At 37.1% G+C, this 13090-nt stretch overlaps 1 protein-coding gene across 5 annotated transcripts in view; it reads right to left on the bottom strand.

Annotated features, from left to right (window-relative positions):
* TLCD4 (TLC domain containing 4) overlaps nucleotides 1-13090 on the bottom strand; it is a 114470-nt gene that overhangs the window by 39554 nt on the left and 61826 nt on the right. For all 5 annotated transcript variants that reach the window (XR_014145002.1, XM_081818831.1, XM_081818834.1 and 2 more), the window contains 2 exons: nucleotides 12460-12518; nucleotides 10171-10265 (listed from right to left, as the gene is read on the bottom strand). Coding sequence is in view for 4 of the 5 variants with exons in the window: in XM_081818831.1 (XP_081674957.1) it covers nucleotides 10171-10265; nucleotides 12460-12518 (154 nt within the window). In the remaining variant the exon portion in view is untranslated. The remainder of the gene's footprint in view (nucleotides 1-10170; nucleotides 10266-12459; nucleotides 12519-13090) is intronic.

The raw sequence follows: 13090 nt of genomic DNA, 5'->3' as shown, positions 1-13090 counted from the left end.
TCAAGAGGTGCTACAGAACCAGAAATAAAAGTTTTCAGAGGAAGTTAGAAACTAAAACTCCTTTCACAACAATGAAAGGAAGAAGGGAAAGGAAATAGAGGTGTGAGCATTAAATTCTTATCTGTCATAGCAAGAAGATAATATTCTCTAACAATGACAAATACGATGTGGGTGACAGTCTCTGAAGCTGGCCAGCACCAATTCCTTCCCTCCCTGTATGTGCACAACGCTCCTCATAGCAGGAGGTGGGCTTTTATTTTCCTCCCCTTGAACCTAGGCTGCCCTAGAAAGCTCACTTGACCACCAGAATACAGTGGAAGTAACATTCTGAGTCCTTCTGAAGCGAGGTCATGAGAAGCCCTGCAGTTTCTTCCTGAGAAGCCCAAGGCACACGGAGGGGCCACATACGGGCGTGGTAGGTAGCAACCCTGCTGAGGTCCCAGCAGAGAGCCAGCATCAATTGCCAGCTACGGGAATGAGCCCCTTTCAACCCAGTTGAGCCTTTAGGGGATTGTAGTCCCAACTGCTACCTAACAGCACCCACATGAGAGACCCCACGCAAGAACTGCCTTGCTTTCTTTCCTTTTTTTTTTTTAATATCATTAAGAACTCATTGAGTCAATGGGTTTCAATGGCCACAGCAGTTATTCTAATTGATGATCAAAATGTCACATTTTTAGCCAACAGGACAACCTTCATGTTGGTTACTGTGTCCTTTTGACACAACCCCATTAGTCTTTGATAGGTTCCTTGCTTTCTAACACAAGATTACCAGAGTTATTTTGTTGTATGCAATACTTCAATATGTAAAACAAATTTTAAATTTTAGTTTTGACCCCATTTTTGCAATACATAGTCATACACAGAATGCTGTTTTTGACTTATGCATACACACACAAGACAAAAATAGAAATACACTCCTAAATGTAAATGGTAATTAAGTAAACATAGCTATCTCTGGGTTGTGGGATTGGGGCTTTTTTTCTTTTTGCTTGTCAATGTTTTCTAATCCTCCAATAAAAATGAATGACCTGTCTAATTAGTTTTTTTCAAATGGCCTCTGTTTATGTATTATTTTTCATAGCTTTTTAAATTACAATGTTGCTATAAGGGGCCTTAACCACTGTTTTCCAAATGTATACTTCTGTGGTTCTCTTTCTACCCTTCTGAAGTTCTCCTGTGCCTCTTGTAGAGGATCATCCTTCTTCTGGTCCCTGACCTTGCCCTTGACCATACTGCCTCCACAAGACAAACCTTAACTTCTAATGGCATATGGGCCCCTTTCCCCTGGAACAGCCATGCTATTGCCACAGACCTCATAGCGTCTAAAAGTTATCTTTCTGCCAGTGTCTCCCATCTCCTTCCATAGTATCACACTCCTCTAGTGCTTTGGGTCATTTTGCCCTCTTCATTCCCTTCATTCTCTGAAATCCAAATTAGTCACCATGCTCTATTGATTACAAAATAGCTTTTAGATTTTTCTTCTTCATTAATATGACCACCACCATAACCACCAAAATTAAATTCTTCATAATCTATCACTTATATTGATTCTGAGAACCTCCTAGAGTGTATCCTCCCCCATGCAGTATTTTTTCTACATATCATCATCAGCTTTACCTTCCTAATATGCCAACTGTATCAAGTTATAGGCTGGTGAGGTGGAATGTTCATTCCACCAGGTGACCCCATCTGACTCATCCAAATGTACAACCACTATCAGGCGCACACAGACCCCATACCCTGACAACCGAAGTCCTTACTTCCACCCCTGGAGATCTGACCTCTTCTCCTCAGTGATTTTCCTCACAGCTTCCGACCTAGGAAGCTCTCCCCAACTCTTTGCTGCCGATCTAAACATAATTTCTTTTTTGAGGTTGTGTGTAAGTCCCATCTATCACAAAAGCTTTCTTGGGAAATTCAAAAAAGCACAAATATATACATTTGTGTGGAAAATTTATGTACAACTTATATTCACTGTAAGAATATACATCAAGTATTGTCAGTAGTTATCCCTGAAGAATCAGACCTAGAAAACATTACACTTACTAAGCATTGTATTTCAACAAACTTAGAATTTTGTTTACAAATATCCACATTCAGACAAAAAATTAATAGAAATTAACACACTCATCTTTCCATTCCCTAAATTGCTAGAGCATTACTGATTTATCAGTGGGTGATGTATTATTTGAATTTTTTGATAGTTTCCTATGCTTAACTCTTAGCTAGCTAACGGAATCCCACAGGTTCTATCATATCTTCATCCCCTACCCCCACAGCTCCTTAGTTCGCAACCACACAGGGGTGTAGAACTATGCTTCAGTCATCTTGCGTCTACATTTTCTGCTCCTGTCCATCAATGACTGGCCCCATGTTTAACCCAGTATACCTGTGAGAGCATTAAGCGTGGCACACACTTAAGGGCGTAGGTAACCATTAGATAAGCTTTAGGTTATGTGTAATTCCTCATTATCTCATCCCCCACTCTCCTACTCAAAAAAAACCTACTGAAATACAAATGAGGTAGATGTTATTAAAGGGAGAGGTGAAAGGTTGAAGTCTAATATTTTTAGATAAATGAATTACAGATTTTGACACTTTACTGTTAGTGAATTTATGATAAAACTCACAACTCACTTCTGGCCAGTATGGGGTTTCCACCTCTACCATCTACCTTTGAGGAGCTTTGCCTACAGTAAAACTCGTACTTGCCTTGGCCTCTACACGACTCTATGAGGGAAAACAAAACAGGATGTGTCTGATCCCTTCTGGAGCTTAAAAGAAAATTCTCCTTTTAGCCAGTGATTATGAAAATCTGGATTTTCTTACCACGGGAAATTTAATTTTCTTCAGCTGAGAGTGGCTAGGGTTAGAGCTTTAGAAGGTAAGGGAGAAGGGTAACTAAAATAATCATGCACATACTCCTGTTAGCATGGTTTTAGATACTGTGCCACCATCAATGGCCTGGCGTGGGATGGGCACCCTATCCCACCACCAGGTCTAGAGAGAAGTTCCAGGCATCCGAAACTGGACACCTGTGTAAAAATGTGACTGTGTTCGGCAGTAGCAATAATGAGGTGCTTTTTCATAGGTTATTATACTGACCTAGGTTATTATAGGTTATATTATAGGTTTTATAGGTTATTATACTGACACATTTCCATGGAAACCCTTTTCAGAGTACCATCAATCTAAAAATGAGATTTGGGAACAAAATCCATCCTATATTTAATAACTATTTGCTGAATTTTAATCATTCAAGGCTTTTGTTTATTTATTTATAAGGCAATCGAAGGTCTGAGCTAACACACAGGACTGGATTGCCAAATCAGATTCATGTGAAACTGTGATCTTACCTGGTATTAAGCTTTACTAAATGTTCCAAAGATTGAGGCCATCAAATTATTCAGAGGACAAAGAGAGAGGTGGGGGACATCAAAGGCACCTGGTAAGCCAGATCTTCCCTCTGTTGGACAGGCATCTCTGGCCCAGAAGAAATGAAGGTTCACGAAGTTCCCCACAAAACAGTGAGAGTTTAACTTGTAAAACATCTCCGTCCTCTACCCCCAGAAAGTTGTACAGCCGAGAGGACATTCTCCAAGGAGGAAGGCCTCACAGCTCCTAGGTTCACATTACCATATAATCTTCTCTTTTTAATATGTTATTTATTTATTTGAGAGAGAGAGAGAACTCTGAGGGAGAGGCAGAGGGAGAAGCAGGCTCCCCACTGAGCAAGGAGCCTGATGTGGGTCTTGGGATCGACCTGAGCCGAAGGCAGAGGCTTAATGACTGAGCCATCCAGGTGCCCCACATTACCATATGATCTTTAGCCAGGGATATCTTAAAGGCATTTCAGAGTTAAGGTCTCCTCCTCCTAACAGAGGTCAGTACTCTGTTTACTTAAGGGTCCTGCTGACAAGATTAGATGGGAGTCACCTGCCCTCCTTTCTCACCCTCCCTTTCTTCCAAGAAGCAAATGGATTTGCAGGCCAGCTGCTTTCACCCCTTCCTTCCAGGGTTACTTAAGAAGTTGGTGACAGAACTTAGCTTATTCTTACTTGCCCATTGCCTAGCTCCCCAGCATTAGAACCAAATCAGATCATTTTAACAAAACAGCTGAATCACAGAATCTCAGAATAAAACTTCAAAGATACTTTAGTGTAAACTCCTACCCAAAGTTTCTACTTACTATATATCTATTTTCATATCTATCTGGTTGAAGATATCTTATGGTAGAACTATTTTAAAAGGCCACTGTTATAATCATCTATTTATTTACTGGGGATGTCTCTTCTGTAAAACAGAAGTCTGACCTTCCTCTCTTTTACTGTCCCCAGAGGTCCCAGTTCAAACACCTGAATTAACCCAGAATAAATCTACTCTTCTTCCATTTAATAGTGCTCTCACATTCCCAACGGCATTTCCAAACTACCATGTCCTACAATTTATCTTTTGTAGGCTGACCTCTCTGGGTCCTTCAACTGTCACAGGACAATAGCTTCCTAATCTAATCTCCACTGTTATCTGGCAGCCCCTCCCCCACACCAGGCATATGCAAGGTCCGGGACACCAGATAATGAGCTTGGGTGTGGTCTAACCAGGAAAACTGTCATTTTTGTTTGAATTGGATGCTCTGCCTCCCCTAATAGAGTCTAAATTTGAAACCAGCTTTCTTTTAAAGCAGATGTGACTTGCTATTGGTACAACTGAAGTTTTGGTCATTTATCACCTCTGGGTCATTCTTCCCTTCTTATACATTGTCACACCTAAATGCAAAACCTAACATTTATCACTGTTAGGTTCCATCTATTTGTTTCAGCCTATTGCTCCAGCCTGAAAATGTAATATATCATCCAGCATATTATTAGGTCTCCTTCCTAGCCTTGTTTCAGTCATTTGATAGGCTTGTTAAAAAAAAAAAAAGTGGTAAAATATACGTAACATTAAATTTACCCTTTTAACTACTTTTAAGTGTTTAAGTCTCCAAAATTTTTCTTTTTTTTTTTTTTTAAGATTTTATTTATTTGCGAGAGAGAGAATGAGAGACAGAGAGCATGAGAGGGAGGAGGGTCAGAGGGAGAAGCAGACTCCCTGCTGAGCAGGGAGCCCGATGCGGGACTCGATCCCGGGACTCCAGGATCATGACCTGAGCCGAAGGCAGTCGCTCAACCAACCGAGCCACCCAGGCGCCCTCCAAAATTTTTCATATCCCCAAACTGAAACTCTCACCCATTCAACAGTAACTTTATCCCCTGCACCCAGCCCCTGGTAACTATTCTGTGTCCATGGATTTGACTATTCCAGCACATCACATAAGGAGGATCATATGGTAAGACTGCTTTTTAAAAAACCTAGTTAAGAACAAAATATTGACTCGGGTAGACATGGCAATGCTCTCAGCTGACATCTATTTTATCATCACACATAAGTCCAATATATGAACTGTTTTGTTTTCTGGTATTGAAAGGAAATAGGCTTCAAAAAACAGGCCAGGTTAGAGAGAGAAAGGGAAACAGTTCTAAGATAATCCAACTATGCAAATCTGAGGGGATGCTCTGTGCCCACAAAAGAGCATGAAGCAGCAACCACAGGGCAAGGAGGGAAGAGCTAGCCCTGAACTCCTCCTAAACCAAAACAGAGGAAGGTCTTTTTTTTTTTTTTTTAAAGATTTTTATTTATTTATTTGAGACAGAGAGAATGAGAGAGACAGAGAGCACATGAGAGGGGGGAGGGTCAGAGGGAGAAGCAGGCTCTCTGCCGAGCAAGGAGCCCGATGCGGGACTTGATCCTGGGACTCCAGGATCATGACCTGAGCCGAAGGCAGTCGCTTAACCAACTGAGCCACCCAGGCACCCCAGAGGAAGGTCTTAAGGAGCCTGGTTATGTTCATCAAATAGGGGGAATAGTCACATCAGGTATTCTATAATAAAAAGTAAATATTAAAGCAAATTCCAAAAATCCAAACACAACATATATTTGTGTGTATGTAGGTCTTTACATATATGTACACACATATATCACATATTTTTTAAATGGCCACTTAACATTTTTACCACGACTAATCCCTTAATTAGTAGTAAGTACAAGCTAATTGTATAACTGGGGTTGCATATAGATTTAAATAAGTAAGCTATACAAATACTAATAAAACAGTTTTTTTTTAAATTTTCCTCACCATATTTTCTTTTACTTTTTTTTAAATTAACATATAATGTATTATTTGTTGCAGGCTAATAAAACAATTTCTCAGACTGACTTCTGCCTGTCTATTGCTCATTACAAGAAAAGTTGACAATGTTTTATTTCAGTAGAAAAAGAGTTAACATATTATTCCAGTTTTTAAAATATTTTCTTTGATTTAACTATTTAACGTGTTTTATTCATATGTAAATTTAGTGGGGAACAGAAATCACACAGACCTTACTATTGAATCTTGCTTTAGTAAGCTATATTAGGTGGCTATTTTAATACATACCTAGTCAACAAAAGTGTTAAATTTTGGAAATTATCTTTTGAAATGTTGTTCTAACAGCTATGATAGTTACCTAAAATTTTTCTTTAAGACTATCCTAATGGGAGAAAAGGAGGAAATACATTATTTATGTGTAACTGAGAACAGGCAACACTATTCAAGTCATCTTAAAACATTTTAACAGTTTAACACTGTTAATGATAAACTGTTGGTGAGTCATGGCATTTCTTTCATGGCACTTCTGTGGAAATTCTTCTTTTGACTAAAACTAAGACCGGTATTTTTCTAATTCTTCTCTCCTGATATACATTACAGCTTTACCGTTTCTGACATAACAAGTCTTTCATTTTTCAATACCACTTCATAAATGCTTGCAAAATGTTTTTAAAATGTAGACACTGGGGTATAACATTAAACAAGAAACAAATTCTCACCCTCAAGGTATCACACTGCAGCTAATTCCCTTAAATAAATACACTGAGAGCCTTGGAAACCAAATTTTCTTCCTCAATTGCAGCTGCATGGTTTAATGATTAGATTCCAGGGTAGTTTAATAATGCAGAGGAGTTGGGGAAAGTATGTATAGTGGTGCTCTTTTCAAGTTCAAAAGTTTTCCAAGTATACTCTTTTTTTTTTTTAAAGATTTTTATTTATTTATTTGAGACAGAGAGAATGAGAGAGAGAGAGCACATGAGAGGGGGGAGGGTCAGAGGGAGAAGCAGGCTCCCTGCAGAGCAGGGAGCCCGATGTGGGACTCGATCCCAGGGCTCCAGGATCATGGCCTGAGCCGAAGGCAGTCGCTTAACCAACTGAGCCACCCAGGCGCCCCAAGTATACTCTAACTTTTATCTAAAGGTGTGGTTTGATTGGGGAATGGTGTGATCCACAAGAAACACAGAAAAAAATGAAGGCCACCAAAGAGATCAGGAGTACAAAAGACAGTGGTTTATCCTTAAAAATAGGATTTTAAAGCATAATTGTATTCTCGTCCCTTATGATAAGAAATTACCCTGTCACATTTCCCCTAATAATTAGTATCCTGACTGAGGGGGGGAAAGGTGAATACTAGGAAAAAAATCTGTAGGATTTTTACCTTTCTATATAGACAGAAGAGAAGATTCCTTAAGCTCTAAATTACTCTACCAGAGAATTTTAAAACTCCAATAAATATACTGGAGAGAGGTACAAAAATAGTGATCAAGACATTATATAACCTATATATAACCTATTAAATAACCTATATTTAAGAGGATCTTACTTTTCAACTATTCAGTAGAGCATACATTTAAAACCTACAGATAACTTGTCTCTAAGTTTTAGTTACAATTAGACAATCTTTTGGGGTGTCTGGTTGTCTCAGTCAGAAGAGCATGTGACTCTTGATTTCAGGGTTGTGAGTTCAAGCCCCACACTGGGTGGAGCAATAATTTAAATAAATAAATTAAAAAAAAAAAGAAAACCTTTTAAGAAAAGAAGTTACTATAAACAGCTTAAATAGTTGCATACTTATCAAGTCAAAATGCTTCCACATACCAGTTCTCATCATGTAAGTGAAGAAATTCATAAAAGTTTATACAAAATAAGAGTAGTTGTTGCTGTTATTATTTTGTTAACCTTACTTAAATTGCACAAAGTGACATGGGAATTTACTGCATGGAACAAAAATTTTTCTATAGTTTAAACAGGAAATGTAAAATCTATAAATGACAAAGGATCACTACATCTATAAGCATTTATTTTCTAATTTTTTTCTGTTTCCCTCTGAATAGAATCACTTTAATCAGATAAATTTACCTCATACCATTCATTTATTTCATACAACAGAACATAGGAAGCCACCAAAAAAGCAATCATCCCCAGAAAACACTGCGGCTGATTTTCTTATCAATAAGGCAAGAGTTAATTTCTTTGCACTTTGATTTTTTTTTAATAAAGGCATAAAAGTCCAAAGAGAAAACAGTATTCATCCCACATAATTAAATACTCAACCCACCAATCCACACCCAGCCAGCCTTTTGCCAAGCCTGGGATTCAGGGGCCGAGCAAGAACAGCAGCTCATCGTATTCACATTTCCAAATGCACGTAAGTAACCTGTTATCTTTCATCGGCTTATATTCTTTTCATAGCACAATGGTTATTTGTGACGCATGTTCAGAGAACATACTTCTGCACTGCAGCATGATATTAAACTCACATGGGCACCCACACATTCTTCCCAGATTTAATCAGTATTTTGTTAGTGAGCTTTCATGTTTTTTTAAGCAAGTGGTTAGGAAGCAAGTGCTTGTACACCAAAAACTTAAGACCTGTGAAAGGTAAAAGTCTTTATTTTATAATGACTTATAATCTATTAAAATCTAAAAAGAAGACAAACAGTAGGAAATGCCAGTAAAAATAGCCTACTGGTTCAGAAAAATAAAGTGATTAATGATACCTTTTGGGTATACATAAGCACTTATTTATAGCATTAAAACTAGCATAGTTTTTTAAACATTTATATTAATTTATGACTTTAATGGGTGATAAAGAGAGATATTTTTATATATCTGATTCTTGCAGAAATAATGCCAAATTCACATCTTATTCACCAGCTATCTGTGTGGGGGTCAATATAAAGTGGAAGAATATTATTAATATACATTTATATTAATTTTTTAAAAACCCTCCAAATAATCACAGATGTCCAATAATATAAGGATTTTAGTAATACCAAATAAGAAAAAAAAATCCAGTGGTTATATTTAAGTTTTAAAAAGGAGAAAACATAGAATTGTATACCATACTATTACATAAAATTTGTATTATTCTAGGGACACCTGGGTAGCTCAGTCAATTAAGTGGCTGACTCTTGATTTCAGCTTAGGTCATGATCTCAGGGTTGTGAGACTGAGCTGAGCTTGGAGCCTGTGTTTCTCTCCCTCCCTCTCTGCCCCTGCTCCCTGCTCTCTCTCTCTTGCATGCATGCACATATGTACACTCTCTCTCTCTCTCTAAAAAAAAAAAATTTATATTATTCTAGTTTACATATGTCTATTATTTCCAAATATCTATTTGGGGACTGTTGGCATATCTAGGTTGAAAAACAACTGATTGTAGAGAAACCTAACAAACATACAAGGGATATAAAATTGCTAATTTACAAATATATAATGTAGAAAAATAATTTTAGACATAAAACTTAATATGCATTACTGCCTGAGATTTGCTGTGAGTACCCTCTATTAGCTCAGTCTTGGAATTCTGATGAAGTCTCTGAGCAAGACTCCCCCACTGCTCCAGCCTACTTAAATGTAATTACATATATACATGTAATTGCACAAGAATTAAACAGAAAAGAAATATTGTAGTTGGTTATATAAGAATCTATTCCTAGCTCTGGCTGTTAAGTCATAAATGCATCTAGAGAGACAGGCAGATGTCAATAGCTACGTGATCCTAAAGGTTTTAAGTGAAAATTCGAGAAATTGGGGTTATCTGCCTTAAATTTTATGAATCCAAATAGACACACTAATACAAACACACAAGTCATTATTTTTGTTAATAAACAAGATAACACATCACAACAGCGATCCCTGAAAGCATCTGGAGTTGGTCTTTATAAATTGAGAACTGTAAGTTTTGATTTCTGTTCACCCTTAAGTCATCACTCCCCATCTTGTCTACTTGTCAGGCTACTGTAAATCCTGGCACTCACCAGTACAAAGTGGTATGCATACAGCGCTGTACAATGGTGAATTATAAAATATTTGTCACCAATCACTTTCCAATACAAAATGAGAATCAACAAATCTGAAAGAAGGAAAAATAAGTGAGATATTACATAGGAAGAAGGCTGTACTTTTCCCAGTGTATTTAACTTTCCTCCTTAACAACTTGTCACAGTCCATACTGAGCCCACGGCACTTTGTTCATACTTCACTAGTCCAGTTACCCACCTTATTGTAAAGTACCTGCTTCCACACGACTGTTCCCCCCACTCTACTGTGACCTCCCAGGACGAGGACCAGGTGTGGGAATCCAGCACAGTGCCCACCACACAGGTAATATATTGGTTGAAAGTACAAATGAATAACTTGTTTCCAGGGTTAAATAAAACGGAAATGTTACTGAATAAAAATAATTTTTAAATAAGCTTAAATTACTGATGTTTGTGACTACAACAACTCACACAGATAAGATGGCTGGAGAAAAGGTACAAAATGACCAACTCATTCATAACACAAATTCAACAAACTATATTTAAAAATTAACAAAGGATATGATTAAATATTAATTCAAAATAGCAACAAAAACAAAAACAAGAACTAAAACTATTAAAAAGATATGCAAAGAAAGAGGTCAAGGCCTCAATTTCTCCTTAAGAGATCCTGAAACTAAACACCATGATTCCGAAAATAGTTTCCCTTAACAAAACAGAATGTTTAACAAAACAGAAACTTCTCAAAATGTTAACACAACTATGTTCTTTACCAAATGGCTACATGTGAAAGGCAGACATGGAGACAAATGGCTATCATGGATGGAAACCAGGGGAGGATTCAAGGCTTATGGGACTGGAGCTTATATAATATGGGAACCTTCTTTTATATATTAAAAAAATGAAAATTACTGATACAAAACTAGATGTGAATATTTATTTTTAAAAAAGTGATCAGATTATAAATTTTAAAGAGAAAACAAACAGTACAAATGTGGAAATCAAGAAAATATAACACTATTAGTAACTGACTGCATGATAGACCTCTCTAGATATATTTTCCCGATGAATTGTGGCTGTACCCTCTTTGGTCACCAATTTCTATGATAATGACCTTGTAATATTTTCCATAGAGAGAATAAAAAGAATTCACTTTTCATTCAGCTTGGTTTAGAAAAGTCGGTTTCAGTTCATAATTCTTATTTTTAAGTGCTTCAGAGTATTATATTATTTGGGGAAACCTTTATCAAGTTTCTTTCATACAAGACTTTCTGGGTGGTGACTACTCTCTGAACGGACAAGGCTCATGAAGCGGTGCGAGAGGTGTACTATAAATTGTGTGTCATCCTTGTCAATGACAGCATTTTGTGCCAAACAAGCAAATTTTTTTCCAATGTATTCACATGATTCACTCTTCTTTTAATTGGGCCATCAAATAATCCAATCACCTATTCACTATTTTAATTTGAAATTTATCTCTTCCTCCTAATGAATTACGGTGTGTTTTGGTATAATTTAATCTTTTTGTTATAATTCACTTCTTGATGGCAGAAAATTTTCTATTGAGTCCATCACTCATCTTTATCACTTTTGTTTCATATCCCATTATTTTTATTTGTATTTTTCAGCTATTTATTACATTTAAAAATTATATAATAGGGTTCCCTATATAAAATGTCCAAATCAGGGGTCTGTTCTTTTTCTCTTGTCTTACAGAGACTGTCTAGAATGTCTTTTCAAAAAGTTTAAATGGTATATTCTCACTTAATTTCTCCTTTGTCTCATAGTATAGAAGGCTATTCCAACCCCTTCCCACAGGAGGAGAAATATGACAGAGGGAAACATGGAGTAGAAAGAGTCCATGATCTTAACTGATCATGGCTAAAACAGTTTCCTTTTGTGAACTTTCCCCAAACAATACAAAACTGCAAGCACAAGAACACATTTCAAGGGCCCTTACAAGTGAGAGAAACTTTGATGCTTAAACTTCATTAGCTTCCCAGGAATTCCACCTGAGAGACCCTGTAGACCAAAAAATGGACCATCGCTAGTAAAAAAATACCCAGGCCTAACTGAGGCCCCACTCTGCAGCTCTATTGTCAAAGAGAACCAGAGAGCCAACAGGAAAAATGTTTCATGTTCTACCATCACAGCAGGTATTTTTTTCCTCTTATGGGTCCTACAAGTGACTTCTCCAATAAATAAACCAAAAGCATAGACTGTGTATTCTTTGTAAAATCCCATGAGTACTTTAAAAAGAAAGAGAGTGGCCAACATATCACATACCAGAAATGAGGTAGCCGGAAGCAATAGAGATATTCACTTTCACAAGCGATGAATCACCCCTATAAATATTAAAAAAAAAAAAAAAAGATTCCCTTTTTTTAGCACATGGTTATAAATGACAGCTACATTTTTTTCCTATTGAGAAATGTAATTAAAATGCTCTCTATAGATTCTTGAATGGTAAATTGTCATTTGTACCAGGCCCTGTGTTAGCTTGAAATACTTCTAACTGCACAAATAATCATAATTTCTTATATTAGCTATAAGTTTTATATAAATAATTTTACCAAAAGATAACTTTTTATAAATGTGTTCTCATATGATTTCTTGAATTTCCAGATGCTGGCTGGTTTTTGTTTTTGTTTTTTATTCCTTATTCTAAATCAGAGATTCAAATACTCAAGAAATCATCTAGCCTGCCCCTGATCTTTTTTTTTTTTTTTTTAAAGATTTTATTTATTTATTTGACAGAGAGACACAGTGAGAGAGGGAACACAAGCAGGGGGAGTGGGAGAGAGAGAAGCAGGCTTCCCGCCGAGCAGGGAGCCTGATGCGGGGCTCGATCCCAGGACCCTAGGATCATGACCTGAGCCGAAGGCAGACGCTTAACGACTGAGCCACCCAGGTGCCC

The sequence above is a fragment of the Leptonychotes weddellii genome, chromosome 4, assembly GCF_054177405.1.
Source record: "Leptonychotes weddellii isolate Sample4059 chromosome 4, ASM5417740v2, whole genome shotgun sequence".
Taxonomy (NCBI): Eukaryota; Metazoa; Chordata; class Mammalia; order Carnivora; family Phocidae; genus Leptonychotes; species Leptonychotes weddellii.
The sequence above is the reverse complement of the archived record's forward strand: the minus strand, read 5'-3'. Positions and strand labels throughout refer to the sequence as shown.